At 40.0% G+C, this 22,007-nt stretch overlaps 1 protein-coding gene across 1 annotated transcript; it reads left to right on the top strand.

Annotated features, from left to right (window-relative positions):
- Window positions 1–223: 223 nt before the first annotated feature.
- TIMM17A (translocase of inner mitochondrial membrane 17A) lies at window positions 224–14,429 on the top strand. The gene is made up of 6 exons (XM_030302596.1): window positions 224–312; window positions 4,579–4,678; window positions 4,797–4,860; window positions 9,657–9,785; window positions 10,633–10,743; window positions 13,540–14,429. The coding sequence occupies exons 1-6, from the start codon at window positions 287–289 to the stop codon at window positions 13,623–13,625; spliced, it is 516 nt and encodes a 171-aa protein (XP_030158456.1). The 5' UTR covers window positions 224–286; the 3' UTR covers window positions 13,626–14,429.
- Window positions 14,430–22,007: the final 7,578 nt, after the last annotated feature.

Consider the following 22,007-nt stretch of genomic DNA (forward strand, 5'->3'; position numbering starts at 1 on the left):
GAACCTTCAGTGTGACCAGGTAATTCGAACTCCTCGCCACTGGGTTGCTGCCAGTCTACGTAGCCAAGACTAGCAGCTTTCGGGGACCCGGGCAGGGCCAGCTCTGCCGCGTCGCGCCGCTGCCCCGCCCACACGCTGCCCCTGAAGTCCAGGCTCCCATTGGTTGCGGGAGGAAACGGTGAACCAATCCACATAGACTTTAACGCCCTGCTCTCGCGATCACTTCCGCCGCTAGGGTCAGGCTCCGCCCAGCTTGCCCGGCATCACTCGCGCCGGTGGAGTCAAGATGGAGGAGTACGCGAGAGAGCCTTGGTGAGCTTTACCACTGTCCTTGCTTTTAGTCCTGCCCCTCTGCTCACGGTCCTCGTTCTCCCCTGCCCAGTCCCCTGAGGTGCAGGCCGGCCTCAGTCGCAGGCTTGTCGGCGTGGGTTTGTTCACCGTAGGCAGCACCGTCTTGAGCAGCCAGTCGGCTTCTCAGTCCTGTGCTCCCTGGGCGGCATGTGACAGCCTCGCCGCCTCCAACCTGGCACTCTGGTGACCTTGTGTTGGATGAGGAGGTCCAGACTTGGGCTAGTGGGAGCCTCGGAACTTGCTCCCAGCCCAGGACGCGGTCGCCTTGTGCGGGGTTAGTAATAATCCCTCCTGTACGCTGAGGTGACCTTGGACGCGTCCCCGTGCCACGCTTTGATCAGTTCCTGTGTTGAAGAGGGACAGTAGGGCTCTGAGGGAGTGCCATTCTGGAGGCATTATTTGTATCGGGGGATGTGTCCGCAGGGCTAAGCATTTCAAATGTGTGGAACAGATTTTACCCAAAGGGTCTGGATAAACTCCTCTAGTCAGGGGCCTCGTATTCGTGCTTGGAATTCTCCCTTGGTAGACAAGGGGGACAAGAATTATCTGGAAAATAGAGATAGTAGCATGTGTTCTTTGAGAAGCCATGAACAGAAACTCACGTATTCATTCAGTATTTGAATGAGGTCTCTGTGCTCACCACTTTATAGGTTCAAAAGAGTAAAAGCATGAGTAAGTCAAGCACATAAAACGGCAGAATTGCTGTAAGAAGTCTCAGGTTGCCTAACTTTAAGGCTTGGGGGGGGGTGGTTCTTAAGTGAGAAATCAAATCTTGGTTATTTGGGTTAATGAACTGTTTAATTGTGTGAGAGCAAAAGGCAAGGTGTCCTCAATTTGTGAAGGTGCCCAGGACTTTATATTATTATCTTGCCAGCAGTAGCCATGTTACCTGCTTTGTGCCTTTTCTTTTTTTTTTTTTTTTTTTTTTTTTAATCCCTCAACTAGGATACAGGGCGTATGTTTCAGTACCTCCTGGCTCTTTAAAATTACCAAGGGGCGCCTGGGTGCCTCAGTTGGTTAAGCATCTGACTCTTGACTTAGGCTCAGGTCATGGTCTTTCAGTTGGTGAGATTGAGCCCGGTGTCCCGCTCAGACTGACATTGTGGAGCCTGTGTGGGATTCTCCCTCCCTCCCTCCCTCCCTCCCTCCCTCCCTCTCTCTCTCTCTCTCTCTCTCTCTCCCTCTCTCTCCCTCTCTCCCCCTCTCTCCCCCTCTCTCCCCCTCTCTCCCCCTCTCTCCTGCTCTCTCTTTCTGCCCCTCCTGCATGCTCTCGCCCTCTCAAAATAAGTAAACTCAAAAAAATTTAAAATTACCAAACGTAATTATCCTTCTTCCTAAGTCATGCTTACATGTGCTGAATTCAGCACATTGTAGACTGCTGTTATCAGCAGCTGTTGGATATATTTTTTAACTTTGTTGAGTTAAAGATGTTACAATGAATTTTTATCTAATCAATTAGGTGGTCCCTTTGTTTTCTCTTAGTACATATGTTCTGAAGCAATACAGTCAGTTGTCTGGTTAGTTTTGTAGTGAAAACTACTTTGATCTGGGGCACCTAGATAGCTCAGTTAAGCATCCTCCTTTGACTCAGGTCATGATCTTGCAGTTCACGAGTTTAAGCCCTGCGTCCGACTCTGATGACAGCTCAGAGCCTGGAGCCTGTTTCAGATTCTGTGTCGTCTTCTCTCTCCGCCCCTCCCGTGTCCGTGCTCTGTCTCTCTCTCAAAAATAAACAAACATTAAAGAAAAGTTACTCTGATCTTCTGTACTGCCCTGTTTGATAAGAGCATTTTCTCAAGTCATTCACCCTCAAACTATAAGCATCTTTTTCCTCCCTCCACACCACCCAGCCTCCAAACAGGCATACCATAAGCAGTCTGAATTCTTTCATGATCTGCCTTTCCATTCCTGTTGTCACGATCTTACCGGCATCCTTATGCCTTTTACAATACCTTCCTAATTGCTCTCCTTACCTCCAGCCCACTTTAATACATCATATGGACTTAATCATCCTAAGTACTTCTTTTATCATAGTGTCTTTTCAAAAACCCATAGTCTGTATGATATAATGGAAACGATTTAGAGTTTTGAAGTTCTAGATTTTTGTATTTAAATTGTACTAGTTACGTATATGACATTTGGAAATTTACTTAATCTCTGTCTGAGACTCTGTTCACCTGTAAAATGAAGAGGAGACAGGAATACTTTTTCTGCAAAGTTAAGATTAGAGATTCTACAGGAAAATAACCTTTTTTGAAAATCATAGGTCTTATTTGCATTGAAGGCACCTACAACATAGTTAATACTTAACAAATGAAAACTTAATTGTGTTGTTACTTGTTCCCTGTATTTGTATTTACATTCTTTTATTATTTTTTAAAAAGTTTATTTATTTTCGAGAGAGAGAGAGAGAGAGAGAGAGTGAGCGCAACAGGGTGGGTTGGGAGCAGGGACATAGAGAATCCTAAACTGGTTCTGTGCTGTGAGTGTGGAGCTAGTCGGGGCTCAAACTCAAGAACCATGAGATCATGACCTGAGCCAAAATCCAAAGTCCGATGCTTAATCAACTGAGCCACCCAGGCGCCCCTAGTATTTGTATTCTTTTAGAGTCTAGCTTCAATCTTCCTTTTGTATAGTCTGTGACTTCTCTGCAGGAACATTTTGATTTAGCCAGAATTTAGCCAGATTTAGCCAGATTTAGCCAGAAACCATTTCCATCTTGCCTTTGTTTTGGACATCCTCTCTTGGAATACTCTGCTCTCTGATCTGAATCCTGCTGTTCTTTACTGATTATTTTAATCCTCAACTAATAAAATCATTTGGACTAGATCTTTTTTTTTTTTTTAATTTATTTTTGAGAGAGAGAACGAACATGAGCGGGGAGGGCCAGAGACAGAGGGAGACACAGAATCTGAAGCAGGCTCCCATGTGTCAGCACAGAACCCATGAACCGTGAGATCATGACCTGAGCCAAAGTCAGATGCTCAACCAACTGGGCCATCCAGGCGCCCCTGGACTAAATCTTTTAAAGTTACTGGCCCACCACTCAGAGGGAGCCACTGATTCATTCTCCTTTATCTTTTCTCTGTACTTACTCTTAGTGTTTCTACCATTCTAAAGAAATTTTCTCAGTCCTTTTTAGTTTCAAAGCACTGCTTAAACTGTTAAAGTGAAATCAGATCACCTTGGCATTGTGTTGAACCATAGACTGAATCAGTAGATACTGGGTACGGTGTTGAGAGCCTGCAGGTCTAACAAACTCCAGGTGTTGCTGAATTTGCTTTTAGGATCACAAAAACAAACCTTGGGTAGCAAGGCCCCCAAGCATCCTGCTTGTGACAATTGGAAAATGTGCCGCGTGAGGGGCACCTGGGTGGCTCAGTCCGATAAGTGTCCAACTCTTGATTTCAGCTCAGGTCATGATCTTGTGATTTGTTGGTTTGAGCCCCGTGTCGGGCTCCACACTGACACTGTGGAGCCTGCTTGGGATTTTGTCCCTCTCACAGAATAAATAAATAAACTTAAAAAATATATAATGAATTTACTCATTCACAGACTTTTTTATAAGCCAAATTCCTAGAATAGTAGTTCTTGTTCTACTGATGACATTATTCAGATTTCATTGTGTTGTATAAGTTAGGTTGCTACATTTGGAAGCTAAGTTTACAAATTTAACCTCTAATTATTGGAGATTAGAGTATTCCAGTGTGTAAATGGACCTGATACAAAGTAAAGTTCCAGGTGCTAACTGGGACTCAGTAAACCCGGAAAGAATTTCATACTTTAAAAAATGTTTAAATTTGTCTCCCTCTGCCCCTATTGAATCTTCATTTTGGGGGGGTCTCAACTTTAAATTTTACTGCAGCTGGAGGGCTTACTTTGGTCCCTGGGAGATTGGATCAACATTGATTATAATGTAATTTCCTAAATATTTGCTCATTCACTTTTGCACAGTGCCCAACTTAGATGCAGTAATTATTAAGTGAAAATTAAGTGCTGTTAACACTAGGGAGTTAAAGCCAGTTCCATTCCTTATGGCTTGGAGCTGAATAGATACCAGTATGTTCAGAATCCTTTATCTTTGTCTACATGTTTATTTTATTGGTTGAAGTAAGCCCTGTATTGGAATCTGTTGTATCCCTTGGTATGTTAGCAAAGAAAGTTTTATGGTTTATGAATGAGAAATACAGTCATCTTTTTATTTTTGTTTTTTTTCCCCATTCTTAGCCCTTGGCGAATTGTGGATGATTGTGGTGGGGCCTTTACGATGGGTACCATAGGTGGTGGTATCTTTCAAGCAATCAAAGGTTTTCGCAATTCTCCAGTGGTAAGTGGGTGAATGGTCTTATTTTATCATTTGAAATCGGGGTTCGCTAATATCGCCGGTGGCCCTATCAGTGGGTTGGAAATGTATTTCTAATGTATTTTTGGTTGCTTCTTTATAGGGAGTAAACCACAGACTACGAGGGAGTTTGACAGCTATTAAAACCAGGGCTCCACAGTTGGGAGGTAAGCAGAATTTTTCCATTTGTACTTCGTACTAGCTTTCCTTGTTCATTTAAAGACGCAGCTCTGGTTTTTTTCTTCGTTTTTAGCTTATACCAGTTAGTGAGTTTCGTTCAGTGTAACAGCTTGTTAGAAATTACTATAAGTTCTTCTTGATTTATGATTTATTCAGAAAGTTAACTGGAATTGCTGTATCCATTCATTTGAAAATTTTGTCTCTGTCCTTCAAATGCTCAGTGGTATTTCGGTTTTGTTTTTTTCTTCTTACCTAAAGGAAGACAGTGTGTTTAAAGCTTCGGTTTGTGAGCATCAAGAGTGATAGCTTCTGGGGTAATATAAAACTGAAGAGAAAGTGATCTGAAGGATTGAGGTTTCGTGAGAGACAAACTGATGATGCCGATCAGGCTTCTCTCCAAGGTTCGGCTTTGGATGTTGCACAGAGGTCATTGCAAAATTTGAGAAGAATTCATTACGCTTTTTAAACTTGGTTATTCAGAAGTTGGGAGAAGAGAGATAAAAAAAACTTAGAGACTATATTCATATACGAAGATACAGTTGGTTTGGAGAGACCATATAGAACACATGAAAAAAATTAAATACTTTTAGTCATTCCTTAGTAATTTTGTGCATCAGAAGAAATAGTCCTGTCTTTGTTTTTAGCAAATTTTTCTTTGGAAGACTAGCTAAGAGCTGCCACTTATGGAGTGCTTGCTGTGTGCCAAGCACTCTGCTAAGGGTTCCCCAGCATTATTTTAATCGTCACAATAACATGAGGTCAGTATTATTATCCCCATTTTCCAGATGAGGGAATCAAAGCTCTGAGAGCTGAAGTGATGGTATATCTTTTTCTTTCCTATGAAATAATTATATCCTCTGGAAGGTAAATAGTTACTCATTTTCCTTTCCTTTAATGGTTACCATGTTGTTCAAGAATGATAAGTTGTATTAAAGCACACACCAGATCCTGAATTCCCAGTATATGCAGAAGTCATATAGGTTTTTATATATGTTTTAAGAGCTGCTTCTGTCATATTATGCTTTTTCAGTGAATGAAAAAACAATCAGGTAATGTTACAGCCAAGAGGAGCTTAAAGAGACATGACCATTAAATGTAATTTGGTATCCTGGAACAGAAAAAAGACATAGAAACTAAAGAAATCTGAATTAAGTGTGGACTTTAATAATATATTGATATTGGGTCATTAATTGTGCAAATGCACCATGGAAATGTAAGATGTTAGAAGTTAGGGAAACTGGGGGGCCTGGGTGGCTCAGTCGGTTGAGTGTCCAACTCTTGATTTTGGCTCAGGTCATGATCCCAGGGTCGGGGGATCAAGCTCTGTGTCAGGCTCAAGACTGCTTAAAATTCTCTCTCTCTCTCTCTCTCTCTCTCTCTCTCTCTCTCTCTCTCTCTCCCCCCCTCCCCCCCTCCCCCTCCCTCCCTCTCTCTCTCTCTCTCTCTTTTAGTCATTCCTTAGTAATTTTGTGCATCAGAAGAAATAGTCCTCTCTCTCCCCCTCTCCCCCCCTGCCCCCCTCCCCCCCTCCCCCCCTCTGCCCCTCTCCCTCACTAGCGCTCTCTCTCTCTCTTAAAAAAAAAAAATAGGGGCGCCTGGGTGGCCCAGTCAGTTAAGTGGCCGACTTCGGCTCAGGTCATGATCTCTCGGTCTGTGAGTTCGAGCCCCACGTCGGGCTCTGTGCTGACAGCTCAGAGCCTGGAGCCTGTTTCAGATTCTGTGTCTCCCTCTCTCTGACCCTCCCCCCGTCCATGCTTTGTGTCTTTCTGTCTCAAAAATGAATAAACGTTAAATAAATAAATAAATAAATAATAAAAAAAATTGGGGAAACTGGATGTGGGATATATGGGAACTCTATATCTTCACAACTTTTCTGTGACTTTAAAAGTGTTCTAAAATTAAACAATCAGGGTGAAATAGAGGAAGAGTAAGTTGTGGTATGAGTGAATTGGGATTGTTTATTTCAATCCTTGGGACTGGTTTTTTAAGAAAGCTATTGAAAAATCTTTATGGTGCCTTGCTTTTTTAAAAATACTGGCATGAGGGGTGCCTGGGTGGCTCAGTTGGTTAAGCATCTGACTTTGGCTCAGATCATGATGATCTCACAGTTTGTAGGTTCCGGCCCCATGTCAGGCTCTGTGTTGACAGCTCAGAACCTAGAGTCTGCTTCGGATTCTGTGTCTTCCTCTCTCTCTGCCCCTCCCCTGCTCGTGCTCTGTCTCTCAAAAATGAATAAATGGTTAAAAAAAAAATTAAGGGGTGCCTGGGTGGCTCAGTCCATTAAGTGGCCGACTTCAGCTCAGGTCATGATCTCGCAGTTTGTGAGTTCGAGCCCCGCATTGGGCTCTATGCTGATAGCTCGGAGCCTGGAGCCTGCTTCCAATTCTGTGTATCCCTCTCTCTCTGCCCCACTCCCTCTCACACTCTGTGTCTGTCTCTCAAAATAAGTAAACATTAAAAAAATTTTTTTTTTTTTTAAATTAACAATACTGGGATGAGGGGTGCCTAGGTTGCTCAGTCATTTAAGCCACTGACTCGGGCTCAGGTCATGATCTCAGGGTTTGTGAGTTCAAGCCCCACATTGGACTCTGTGCTGATAGCTCAAAGCCTGGAGCCTGCTTCAGATTCTGTGTGTGTCTCTCTCTCTCTCTCTCTCTCTCTCTCTCTCTCTCTCTGCCCCTCCCCCACTTGCGCTCTGTCTCTTTCTCAAAAATGAATAAACATTAAAAAAAATTTTTTTTTAATACTGGGATAACATTTTCAATTTAATTCAGTGAGCATTTGCTGAGCTTTTTCCAGTCAAAATCCAAGGGACAGGCAACATGGAAAATCACAATTGTATCCTGAAGAGTCTTATATTTTCATAGGGGAAATTTCATGGGGGACTTTTAACCCATCCCTATTATTCTTAAAGCATCTTTTGCATTTTGGAATAAGATACTCCACGCTCATCGTATACTTACCCTGCTCTATCCATGAAGTCAGCCATTTCTCCACATAGCTCTGGCTCTGTTTAATTGAGAATGGTATTTAGAAGCCAAAATCTGGACACAAAGTGTATCATCGCTATTGGGGTGTTGCTGTTCCCAGGCCCTCTTTATAATAGAGCTTGGGGATGTATGTGTGTATATGTGAATACACACTAACCATGATATAAATATACAAACCCAAATTTATATCTGTACATACATGTTGAAAGTCATGAGATGACACTTATACTTCAATTCCAATCCAGCTGCACCGGATTTATTCTTACCTTCTCTCTTTTTATATGAATACCTCCCTCCTTGTCCTGCTTGGGCTGTGGCACCCCACATCAGGCCACCCTTCCACAAGGATACACTCAACTCCATGCCTGGCTGTCCTTCCTTGAGGACCCTTCCTTACACTGCTTTGGGCTCTGGCTCTTCACACTGGGCCACCCCTCTGTTCAGACAGCCTCCTCACCCTTGGCCACCCATCTGTGCGGACATTCTCCTTGCCCTGCTTGGACTCAATGTCTCCATTCTCATCAGTAACCATAGCTTACTCTGGCAGTTATTCTTGGAGGATGGGCAAGTTTCACACTCTTTTGAGGGAGTGGGAGAGCCTTGTTTGAGGAATTTAGTGAAGCAGTTCTAATATACCTAGGCATCAGATCTCTCCCAGGGCATAGAATTACTGAGTTAGAAAACAGAACTAGTTTATTTTTATATAGTATATGATATCTAGTATTGGACCCAGAATGAGAGCTTATGCTATGCTTCAACTGGTTGTATCTACTAGATTTAGTGGATAGATAATGTGAAAACTGGGAAAGGATTTTGGTGATGATTTGGGTCTGACATTTGATGGAACCCAGTGTATTGCCCTTACTAACACACCCCTACTACTTTGAGATTTCAGAGGATAAAGAATAAAGTGACTAGAGCTCTTTGGGGCAGTTTTTCTTCTTTAATCATGATAAATATAACAACTCTTAATACGTATAAGTCATGTGTGCTCATTTTAGAAGATTTGGATAGTAAAGCAAGCACAAAGAAACTAAGTCATGTGCTATGTCACCCAGAGATGCCAACAGTTAAAATTTTAGTGTTGTCTTTCTACATTTTGTGTGTGCTTGTGTATGTGTATGTGTGGGTGTTTGTTTTCTATTTGACAAAATGGTTATTGAGTTTAGGAGAGTTTAAGTGCGAAGTAACTTAATTTAGTGTTGGTTTTAGTTTCATGGTTGAGGAATAGAAGGAGAGGGGAAAGATAATTTCTCTCCCCTTGATGTTCCACAATTCTAACTATTTGTATCAGTCATGAGCCACTTTAGCACGTATTGGCTTACACCTATAATACATTCCAGGACAGCTGGATTTCTTTAGTATCCCCATTGGCGATTTCATAGAGTGTATATATGCTCAGTGACACTTAATGAAAGAAAAAAATAGAGGTAATGTAGAGGTATAAAAATAAAAAAAGGAAGAAACAGTGTGGCTTTGTTGTGTTTATTGCCTTTTGAACAGAGATACAGAGAGATTTGAATGTGTTTAGCCTGACTCTTCTAGGCCTGCTTATTTCTTTTAGGCTTTGGGCCATTGCTAATTTTCCAGCAGATAAAATACAACCCAAGCTTTATTAAAAAGATAAGTATTCTGCGTTTTGTTCAGTGCTTATCCAAACTTGTGTTTGCATGTATTAGTTTAGAGTGTGAGAGTTTTAAGAATATAGTATTGTTAAAGTTGTTTTTGGCTGTAATATTTTAAATATAAGATGAAAAATGAAATTTTTGTTTGTTTTTTTTTTAATAAAATAGGTAGTTTTGCAGTTTGGGGTGGTTTATTTTCCATGATTGACTGCAGTATGGTTCAAGTCAGAGGAAAAGAAGATCCCTGGAACTCCATCACAAGTGGTGCCTTAACAGGAGCCATACTGGCAGCAAGAAGTAAGCAATCATTATTAAAAAGGGGGGGAAAAAGTAACCAATCATTATAGACACACTAGTAGAAGCAAGACTTTTTGGAAAACCTTATCTATCTTAATTTAATGACATTGGTAATACATAAAACCAAGCATCGAGTAGTTTAGAATAGCATGAATGTATATGGTGACATGGGGAGGGGGGTTGGGAATAAGAATATCTATTTATTTGGAATATTTGAGAATGAGAGAGTGTGGAGTTCTGACCTATACAGTGGTTAAGAGCATTTCAAGTTCCAATTCTGCCATTTACTACTGTGTGACTAGGCAGTTTGCCAAACTTTTTGTGCCATAGTTTCCTCATCGGGACTCTAGGGTTAATAATCATACCTGCCACATAGCATTGTTAGGAATAATGAGTTTAGAACCGTCTTTGGATCTTTGGAACAGAAAGCAACTCAGAATTTATGGGGGGTTAGTAGTTTGGGCCAGGGATCAGCAGACTTTTTCTGTAAAGGGCCGGATGGTAAATATTTTAGGTCTTTGTCAACAGATACTCAGCTCTGTGATTGTAACATGAAAGCGACCATAGACTATATGTAAATGAATGAGCATGACTGTACCAATACAACTTTATATAAACAGGCAGTGAGCTGGATTTGACCTGTGGGCCTTAGTTTGTTGACATTTGGTCTTAGCGAGAAAAAAGGTGGGGAGGGAGGGTAGCATGTAGCCATTTGGACAGCTCTTTCCTTTACTATATCTTAAAGTAGATTTCTATTAAAGCAATCTCTTTGTTATTAATCTCTATTAATAACAATCTCTTTGTTATTAATTTCTATTAAAGCAATCTCTATGTTATTAATATTCAGATGGACCAGTGGCCATGGTTGGGTCAGCCGCGATGGGTGGCATTCTCCTAGCTTTAATTGAAGGAGCTGGTATCTTATTGACAAGATTTGCCTCTGCACAATTTCCCAATGGTGAGTCTTCTTTCTGCTTACTACCATAGCTCAAACACTGGAATGGTCTCCTGATGTTGAGAGAGAACCTATCTTGTCTGCTAAAATGTGTTAGTTTGTGATTTCTACATTTGCCATGGTTCACGAAGATTACGATACTAGGCCCTGGTTCCATTTGAAAAGGTAGATGTGGATATAGTTATTGTGTTTAACCACAGTCACCAAAATGCTTTACTGAGATGGTTTGCTGTTGATTTTTCTTACAGTTCTCAGTTTTTGTCAGTGTTCGTGTGCTTATTCTAAGAAATTGCCAAGTCGTTTTATGCTTGAAGAAATGTCCTTGCAGATGTATTAACAATAATGATAGTCGACAACCTCTTACTGTATGTGTATGTGCCATGCCCTGTTCTAGATGCTGGGATATAGTGATGAACAAGGACTTACATTCTGGAGGGAGAAGACACGCTAACACATTAACAGATAAATGAGATTTGATTGTGTTGCTTGCTGTTTAGAGAATGAAATATAGTGGTAGAAAGTGGCTGTGTTTGGGAGGGCCACTTGAGGGTTGGCAGGGAAATTTTTTTTGAAAAGTTGGTAAAATAATTTGTTGCTAATTGTTCTTACATGGTGTATGGGGAAAAGTTAAATTATGGGTTAAGTGATCGTTACGCGGTCACGGAATATCTGCTTAGCTGTTAAATTGTGCACTTTCTTACAACTGCAGAAAACTTCATTTGTCTGTAAAGGGCCAGCATTCCCTTTGTCTGTAAAGGGGCAATATTCCTTGACATTGGAAGGAAGCAGAGAGATAATTGTGAGGATTTTAGTCGGAAAAATTTGACCTGGCATTTGGGGAAGGAAATATGCAGAAGAGCAACACATGTTGAAAATTATTTTTGGAGCTTGGAAAAGATTCAGCATAGAGTTAGGAATAGATCATAGCTCCCAGTTTGATTTGATTTCCCTCAGGCGCCTAGCAAGAGATTCAGTGTCTTTTTGGCACAAGTGTCAAGCACACTGCTCCGTAGATGCCAAGGATGATCTGGGGACCTCCTGGATCCTGTCACCTTCTGTTTCTGGTTTTTCCATCATTACTTCTGAGTTAGTACTCTGTTAGGATAAGCACTTTCTAATTTTGCTTCGTAGTTTGTTTTTACCTACGTTGGTGTGAAAGGCTTCACATAAAACATCAGAAAATTTTCATTTTTTCAGAAATTCAGAGACTGATATAACAAAAACATTAGTTACGCTGCCTTTTTTTTTTTTTTTTTTTTAAAGTAGGTTCTTCACCCAACACGGGGCTTGAATTCATGACCCCGAGATCACGAGTCACATACTCTACCGACTGAGCCAGCCATGTGTCCCATGTTACATTGTCTTATAGGAATTAATCTTGGTTACTTTGCTTCAGGCTTTTTTCCTCAGAAGAGATCTTCAAAAGAAGTGCATTTTACTTGAGACAGGAGATGTGTTTCTGAAAAGCTGTGCTGGGGAGAGGAATCTCTGAAGGAAGAGTTAAGCATATTTTTCCAATTAACTTACATGAACAAGTTTTTAAAACAGTGACCAAAATTAGATAAAACTCTAATAATGGTTACCTTTGGTTTACCTGTTTCACCCAATATCTTCTCTAGTTCTCTGAAATGAACAGAGAATGCCTTTACAGTGAAAAATAAATACATATCATTGGATTGAAGCATTGAAAAGCTTCAGGGAATTTTACCACTGCCCTCTTTCTCTCTTCTTTGTAGTTACTTTTTGGTCTCAGTTTCCCTGAAAAAAATAATTGTAATTATTCCCATAAAAGTCTTTTTCTTTTTTTTATTTTTAAGAACCACATTTTTTTCTTAGTTCATAGGTCCCCTCCCATCCTTTGAAAACTAAAATATTACAAGACCTGGAGCACTTGGGTGGCTCAGTCGACTAATTGTATGACTTCGGCTCAGGTCATGATATCTCGGTTTGCAGATTCAAGCTCTGCGTTGGGCTCTGTGCTGACAGAGCCTGGAGCCTGCTTCGGATTCTGTATCTCCCTCTGTCTCTGCCTCTCCCTTGCTCTCTCTCTTTCTCTCTCTCTCTCTCAGAAATAAAATATTACAAAACTTTGATCTACAACAAGCTAGGGAATGTCTTCCCATTCCAGAACTCATTCTCTATTTCATTGGGTATATAAATTGGATCACTGAGTTCTCTTAAAACATGACGAAGATACTTAAATTAGTGAAAATAATTTTAAATAGCTACTGAAAAGTATGTCAAGAGGTGTGAAATTCTTCCAATCTTTATAGCAGCTTGTTACAGCAATTGCTGTAAAAACTTGAATTTACCTTTTGGGGCGCCTGGGTAGCTCAGTTGGTTGAGCGTCCAACTTAGGCTCAGGTCATGATCTCGCAGTCCGTGGATTTGAGCCCCACATCGGGCTCTGTGCTGGCAGTTCAGAGCCTGGAGCCTGCTTCGGATTCTGTGTCTCCCTCTCTCTCTGCCCCTCCCCCACTCACGCTCTGTCTCTCTCAAAAATAAATAAACACTAAAAAAAAAACTTGAATTCACTTCTTGCTATAATTAATCCATCTGACTTTCCTGGCATAGCAGTTGGGAGCTGTTCATTCTGGAACATAAGGGAAGCCAGTCTGTCATGTTATACCAAATTTGGAGGCACTCTCATGAGAATTAGGCAGCAGAAATTCAGATGACCGCTCTAAGGTAGCACCTTATTTTTATTGAGTTGAGCGATTTACTCTCTACAAACACTTGTTCTTTTTAATTGTGTAATATTCAGGTGGTTTTTAAGATTCTTTTCTTTCTTAATCGCAGGTCCTCAGTTTGCTGAAGACCCCTCTCAGTTGCCTTCAGCCCAGTTATCATCCTCACCTTTTGGAGACTATCGACAATATCAATAGGACTTCTTTCCCAGGATTTCTTTACCAGAATGAGCTGTAGTTCAAGAAGGAATTTCAGAAGATAAGTTACGGTCTGCTTTTAAAACCATAGGTGGGACAGCTATGGCCAAATAGGCTTTGAAGAGACACTTAGCTCTTTTTTCTATTTAAAGGAACACGGGGGGGGGGGGGGCAGATGTGAAAAGATAATACATTTATTTATTCACACTTGGATTGCATTTGTGATAAAAATAAATGTCTAATATCTTTAAAAGAAAATATAACAAATGCTTAGAAGATGAAGGACCAAAGGGCAAACAACAATGAAGCATGACCATCATTTCCTTGGGGACCTCTCTGCCTGGTTTTGTGTGTTTTGTCAAACAATAAAAAAACTGCTGGAACTTGTTCGCTCTTTTAAGACATAGAGTTCTACTTTCCATCCTCGAATACTTCAAATATTGAAAAGTACATTGAAAATTGCATGTTTTATAGTGAGGCTCTCATGTCACTTGAAGCAAATGATGTATGAGAAGAATTACACAGAGTTAACATGGATCATCTCACAGTAAATACTTTCTGCTTTGAAGGCTGAGGTAAAATATCCTCTACTTTGAAAGTGAAAATGTTATTTCTTGGTTTTGGGGATGTCGGATGTAAAACTCTTTTTACCTTTGAGGCTCCTGTGTCTTGATTTTTGATCATCAGCAACCTCACCAGAAACAACTTCCTTCCAATTCAATATGAAAAGAATCCATGGGGGCTATAGTAGCACTGGAAAAGTGTTTATTATGTGCTTGAAAATAAAATATATGCTGATTTTAATGTGTCTCAAGTCCCCTGAAGCCAGTCTTCATAAAGGGTATATTTTGGGGTCTGATTGGGTCTGGAAAATGGGTTAGCATTTCAGAATAGGCCATTTTACTGCTTGTATTGGAAATGACATGTGGCCTTACAGAAGGCATGAGGCTGTTCATCTGTGTGAAATGGGGAACAAATCCGTGTGGATGGAGTGAACACACATTTATCTTTTAGCCCAGTGCCATACGCATAGTAAGCATTTAATTGCTAATTGTAGTTTGATCTTTTTTATGTTTGGTAAGATATACATAAAATATTGTGTATCAGTTTAACCATTTGTAAGTGCAGAGTTCACGGGCTCACGGGCATTTAAATACAGTGCAGTATTGGTGTAATCATCACAATTATGTATATCCAAAGCTTTTTCATGATTACCAACACAAACTTTGTATCCATTGAACAATAACTTCCCATTTCCCCTCCCCAAACCCACCCCTAGGCCCTGATAACCACAATTCTACTTCCTGTCTCTGAATTTGCCTACCAGGTAGCTCTTATAAGTGGAATCCTACAACATTTATCCTTTATCTTATTTCATTTAGCATAGTGTTTAAGGGTCTGTGTTGTAGCATGTACCAAAATTTCATTTCTTTTGATGGCTGATTAATATTCCATTGTAGGTATATGCCACATTTTATTTATTCCGCCATTGATGGACACTTGAGTGGCTTCTACCTTTTGACTACTGTGAATAATGCTGCTATGAACATGGGTTAGTCCCTGCTTAAAGTTCTTTAGGATATATACTTAGGAGCGGATTACTGGGGCATGTGGTAGTTTTAGGTTTAATTTTGTGAGGAACCACCAAACTTTTTCACAGCAGCTACACCATTTTGTGTTCCCACCAACAATGCACAAGAGTTCCAATTTCTCCACATCCTTGCCAACATTTTTCTTTATTTTTTAATTTTTAAAAAGTTTGTCCATTTACTTTTTGAGAGACAGCATGTGCACTTGAGCAGGGGAGGGGCAGAGAGAGGGAGAGAGAGAGAGAATCCCTAACAGGCTTCGCACTGTCAGCGCAGAGCCTGATTCAGGGCTTGAACCCCAGAAATGGTGAAATCATGACCTAAACCAAAATCGAGAGTCGGCTGCTTAACCAACTGATCCACGCAGGTGTCACTTATTTTCCTTTTTAAAAAATTATATCCTGTTTTGATTTACATACTCTTAATGACAAGTGGTAACGTGCTTGTTGGCCTTTTGTGTATCTTTTTGGAGATTTGTTTTTAAGTCTGTAGCTCTTAAGCTTAAAGTCACAAGTACAAGGAGATATCTATCAGAAGAGCAATTCAAAGCTGAGAACATGTTGAATTGTGTACAATTCTCAAGGTCTCCTAAATTCCTTAAATGGTCTGTCAGTTTGGAAAGTAAGTTCCTTTCTTGAGAGTTCTTTTTCTTTGAAGATTGTGTATATGGGATGTTAGTATGTTTTTGCCATTTTATTGGTTAACACGGGTGTCTTCCGACTCAGCATATCTGAAGCAATCCTTGGTTACAAATGAATTTTCTGGAATTAGGAGTGGGGTAAAAGAGAAAAAATTTGAAAAAGATGGAAATCCAATTCTTTTTGAAGAACTTTAAATTTGATTCCACCATATGCAGGATCCTAGATAGAATAAAACCTTGCCAGTATGTTTCCCAGGCTTCCTGCCTCTCTCCTAGTTGGTTGATACCCTTCTTACTCTTTGTATCTTGCAGTTAGGAGAGGCTTTGCTCTTGTGCAAAGGCTTTCTACCCTTAATGGTTGAGCTTAGCTTTAGGGCAGTGGTTCAAACTTCTGTAGAGATGAGGCCTAGAGGAAGAATGTATAAAAGGGGGAAAACAAACTTTATTCCTTTTTTTTTTTTTCTGCTTGAAACCCTACAGAGCATCTGTGGTGTTCCTGGCACAGGTTGTTTTATCACAACCCAAGAGCTTCTGTGCTATTTCCTCTGCCTGCCTGCCTCTTATTTTGCTGGCTCATTCCTGGTAGTTTTTAAAGACTCAGCTCAGGTGTGTTCTCTGCAGGCTACTTGGAAAGTGCTTGGACTGAGCCAGGTCTCCTTTCCTTATCTGTTGTCACACCCAGTATAGCAGGAAGAGATTGTCAGGGGAGCTTTACTGGGAACACTCATATACCTACCACCTGGGTTCTATTAAGTTTTTTCAAGTTTAGCAAATAAAAAATTAAGTGGCTTAGATTTTAATAAATATCTTCTTAAAATACGGACTTGAAGTTTGTAATAAATATTCTAAAACTAATTTTGGTATACTAAAGTAGAGCCCAGAATAAAAGTTAAAATAACCAAATCGTTTTAATTATCAGAATCAATAATTGGAGAAACAAACAGAGGGCGTTTTCCCTAGTCTTTTCCTAGAATAATGAAGTGAGTTCCTCAGTTTCAAGGTTAAAATGCCCATCCGAAAGATCCCGTCTGCTTCTCCCTTTTTCACTTAGTATCTGACACTTGGTGTGAAATTGGCATGTAATACTTTCTGAGCCAGAAACTATTGGATGACGTGGGGGTACAGCCCTATCTACTATTGAAAGTACATCTGTTTTCATATATGAAATGTCTGCAAAGTATAAAAGCATGGTAATAGCTCCACCCTGTGGTATGTTAGTTTTAGTTAAAACTGTCCAAATTCTCTTCTAATCATAGATCAGCAAGCAACACACAGCCTGTGTTTGTAAATAACTCACTGGAACACAGCCACCTCCTTTCATACGTGTACTGTCTGTGGCTGCTTTCTTGCTACAATGGCAGAATAGAGTAATTATAAGAAAGACTGGTCTACAACACAGCACAGGAGAAGCCAGATTGAGTCCCTGTAGATGCTGATACTGAATTTCTTGAGGTCAAGAATATATTTTATAATAGGTATTCGATAAATAGAGTGAACGAATAAGTTATAAGTAGATACATCTATACCTAATTTAAAAGTCATCTGAAACTTTTTTTTTTAAAGTTTATTTTGAGAGAGAGAGAGAGAGAGGGAGGGAGTGCATGCAGGGGAGGGGCAGAGAGGGAGACCGAGAATCCCAAGCAGGCTCCGCACTGCCCCCCCGCCGCAGTGTGGGGCCTGAGCTCATGCTATATGAGGCTCCAGCTCACGAATGTGAGATCATGACCTGAGCTGTACTTCTAACAGCAAGAAACCTGACTCTTGTTATCTACAATAATTTCTTAATAAATGCTAGTTACACGTAAGGTAATTTCAGCATTGCTAAACCATCCCTCTGCGAGAAACAAATTGGACAACTAGAGTACGGTGTTCGTACACCATTCTTTTCAGTGTCCAATATTTACTCAAGACATTTTCCAGAGCTGTTTATGTACACTTCTTTCTTACCCACCCTCTTCACTGTGGTTATGTGATTCATTGGTAATACAGTGACACTCGTTAGCTGCATTATGCATTCCATCTTTCATATCTTGGTGGATTCTTTTAATTTACATTCATGGTATTCACCCTTTGTCATGAGCAGTTCTTTGGATTTTGACAAAGGTAGACAGGTATCTACTGCCACAGTTTGACATACAACAGTTACATCAGCCCCCAAATTTTCTCATGCTGCTGTCGACCATTCCCTCCAACTTGTGGTAACTGCTGATATGTTTTCTGTCTCTGATTTATCTTCAAGAGTTTCAGAGAAATGGAACCATACAATATGTAGTCTTGAGTCTGGTTTCTTTCATTTACCAAGGTGCATTTAAGATCGATTCATCCTGGGGCGCCTGGGTGGCTCGGTCGGTTGAGCGTCCGACTTCGGCTCGGGTCATGATCTCGCAGTTCGTGGGTTTGAGCCTCTGTGCTGACGGCTCGGAGCCTGGAGCCTGCTTTGTACTCTGTGTCTCCCTCTCTCTCTGCCCCTTCCCCGCCCATGCTCTGTCTCTGTCTCTCAAAAATGAATAAACATTAAAAAAAAATTTAAGATCGATTCATCCATAACATGTGAATCAATAGTCTGTTCCTTTTTATTACTGAGTAGTATTCCATTGTACCGATGTACCATTGTTCGTTCATTCACTAGCTGAAGGATTTTTTTTTTTTTTTTCCATTATGGGGGGAATATTCACTTACTGATTTTTGTGTGACCATGTTTTCATTTCCATTTCTCTTGGGAAATATGTAGGATTACTGGGTCATAAGGTAGGTATATATTTAATATTGGAAGAAATTGCCAAAATGTTTTCCAAACTGGCTACCATTTTGCACTTCCACCAGGAACATATGAGAGATCTAAACGTTCTGCATCGTCTCCAGCACTTGGTGATGCCAATTTTTGTTCTTTTTTTTTTTTTTTACCTTTATTTATTTTTGAGAAACAGAGTGAGACAAAGCATGAGCGGGGGAGGGGCAGAGAGAGAAGGAGACACAGAATCTGAAGCAGGCTCCAGGCACAGAGCCCGACGTGGGGCTCGAACCCACGAACTGTGAGATCATGACCTGAGCCGAAGTCGGACGCTCAACCAACTGAGCCACCCAGGTGCCCCTGTTCTTGTTTTTTAAATTTAACAATTCAAAGTACATAGTGGTATCTTGTGGTTTTAATTTACAGTTTTCTCATGACTAATGATGTTGGGCATCTTTTCATATGCTTATTTGCAATCTATATCTTTTTGGAAAGTGACTCAAATCTTCACCTATTATTTTTCTTGTTTTTGAGAATTCTTTATATATTATGGATACAAGTCCTTTGTCAGACATTGTATTAAAACTTTTTTTAAATGTTTATTTATTTTTGAGACAAGGAGAGACAGAGTGTGAGCAGGGGAGGGGCAGAGAGAAAGGGAGTCACAGAATCTGAAGCAGGCTCCAGGCTCTGAGCTGTCAGCACAAAGCCCGACACGGGGCTCGAACCCATGATCCGTGAGATCGTGACCTGATCCAAAGTCAGACACTTAACTGCTTAACCAACTGAGCCACCCAGGTACCCTGATATATATATATATATATATATATATATATATATATATATATATATAATATATATTTTAATATATATTATATTTTTAATTTACATTCATAGTATTCACCCTATATATATTATACTTATATATTTTTGATATATATATATATATTTTTTTTTTTTTTTGAGAGAGAGAGAGAGAGGGCATAAGTGAGTGAGGGGAAGAGAGAGAAGTGTGGGACTCACCCAGGGCTCATGTTCACCTGAAGTGGGGCTCATGCTCACCCAAAACAGGGCTCAAGCTCATCCGATGTGGGACCTGAACTCACAAACTGTGAGATCATGACCTGAGCTGAAGTCAAATGTTTAATGACTAAGCCACCCAGTCACCCTGTATTTGTATTTTTTGCACATTTGCCAAAATTAGTTGTATGGATCTGTTTCTGGGCTCTCTATTCTGTTCCATTGCTCTATGTGTCTACCTTTCACTGGTTTCACACTACAGCTTTATGTTAGGTTTTGAAATTGGGTAGTGTAAGTCCAACTTTCTTCATCTTTCTCAAAATTGCTTTGGCTCTTCTAGTTGTTTTGCATATCCCTGTAAATTTTACAATGAACTTGTTGATATCTACCAAAAAGCCTGCTGGAAGGGATTGAGTTTCATCAGTGTTCTATAGTTTTTAGCGTATAGATCTTGCATATATTTTGTTAGATTTAAACCTAATTCATTTTCCTAATTCATTTTGGGAATGAAAAAAATGGTATTTTAAAATTTCAAACTTCATTGTTCATTACTAGGAGATAGAAATACATTGGTTTTCATGTATTGATCTTGTATCCTATAAGCGTGATGAACTGTTACTAGTTCTAGGAGGTTTTTGGAGATACTTTGGGATTTTCTCTGTAAACAATTATGTTGTCTGGAGTAGAAACAGTTCTGTATTTCCAATCTGTGTGGCTTTTTTCTCTTTTTCTTGCCTTACTGCACTGGAAATCCAATAGGAGTAAGAGAGGGCATCCTTTCCTTGTTCCCTATCCTGAAAGGGAAGTTTTCAGTCTTCACCAGAAAGTATTTTTGTAGATTCTCCCTGTAAGGTTAAGGAAGTTCCCTTCTATTCCTAGTTTGCTGAGAGCTTTTGTTTGCTTGCTTGTTTTGGTCATGAGTGGGTTTTGTCAAATTCTTTTTCTGCATTTACTGAGATCATCACATGGCTTTTCTTTAGTCTGTCATTATAGTGACTTACATTGATTAATTTTCAAATGTGAACCAGGCTTACACTACCAAGATATACCCCACTAAGCTGTGATGTATTATGCTTTTTATATATTTCTGGATTTGATTTGTTAATGTTTTGGTGATGATTTTTGCATCTATGTTCATGAAGAATGTTGGTCTGCTATTTTCTTTTGATGTTTTTGTCTGGTTTTGGCATTAGAGTAATGCTGATTTGAAAATGAGTTCAGAATTGTTTTTACCTTTTTTGTTTTTTGAGAGCGATTGTGTAGGATTAGTATTATTTCTTCCTTAAATGTTTGATAAAATTCCGACATTTGATAGAAACCATCTGGGCCTGGAGTTTTCTTTGTTGGAAGGTTTTTAAACTACAGATTCAATTTCTTTAATAGATCCAGGACGTTTTAGATTATAAATTACTACAGTTTACTTTTCTACATCCTGTAGACAAACAACACATTGCTGCTGCTTTTGCTCTGTACAGTAGGCTGTTGGTCGGAGCAGAGGTCAGCAAAGCAAGGCCCATGGGCCAAATGTACCCTGCCACCTCTTTTGTATGGCCTGCAAATTAGGAATGGTTTTAAAATTTCTTAATGGTAGGAAAATATCAAAATTTGCTGATACATGAGAATTAAATGAAACTAAAATTTCCATGCCCATAAATAAAGTTTTATTGGCATGTAGCTACCATCATTTCTTTATGTTTTGCCAATGGCTGCTTTCATACTATAAGGCAAAATTACATCGTTGCAACGAAGACCATAAGGCCCACAAAGCCTAAAATATTTGCCTTGTAGAGAAAAAAAAAATTGCCAGCCTCTTTTTTAGACCAATTAGACATAAGAAAAAGACTAACTTTATCTTATCTACATTTATTCTATTTCTAGCACTCTGTGTGTGAACCCAAGTTTCCGTCTGATTCCATATTCCTTCTGTCTGAAGAACTTCCCTTAGGGGTGCCTGGTGGCTCAGTTGGTTAAGCGTCTGACTCAGTTTCCGCTCAGGTCATGATCTCACGTTTTGTGACATCTCACAAACCAGCCTCCAGTGGAGCTCTGGGCTGACAGCGCAGAGCCTGCTTGGGACTTTTCCTCTCTGTGTCCCTCCCCTAGTCACAGGCACGTGTCCTCCCTCTCTCTCTCAAAATATGTAAAAACATTAAAAAAGAACTTTAGCTTTTTTTGTAGATTAGGTCTGCTAGTACTTAATTCTCTGGTTTTTGTCTAAGAAAGTCTTTATTTCCTCTTCATTTTTTTAACATTTATTTATTTTTTTAATGGTTTTTTTTTTTTTTTATTTTTTTTAGGGAGAGAGAGAGGGAGAGAGAGAGCACGAGTGCACAAGCAGGGGAGAGGGGCAGAGAGAGAGGGAAACACAGAATCTGAAGCAGGCTCCAGGCTCTGAGCTGTCA

This window comes from Lynx canadensis, chromosome F1 (assembly GCF_007474595.2).
Source record: "Lynx canadensis isolate LIC74 chromosome F1, mLynCan4.pri.v2, whole genome shotgun sequence".
Lineage (NCBI taxonomy): Eukaryota > Metazoa > Chordata > Mammalia > Carnivora > Felidae > Lynx > Lynx canadensis.

Bases quoted from the DNA above. Each gene is read 5' to 3' on its own strand.
- TIMM17A (XM_030302596.1), top strand. From the start codon at position 287: ATGGAGGAGTACGCGAGAGAGCCTTG. The intron at 313-4,578 runs GTGAGCTTTACC...CCCCATTCTTAG, and splicing joins GAGTACGCGAGAGAGCCTTG to CCCTTGGCGAATTGTGGATG. The intron at 9,786-10,632 runs GTAAGCAATCAT...ATTAATATTCAG, and splicing joins AGCCATACTGGCAGCAAGAA to ATGGACCAGTGGCCATGGTT.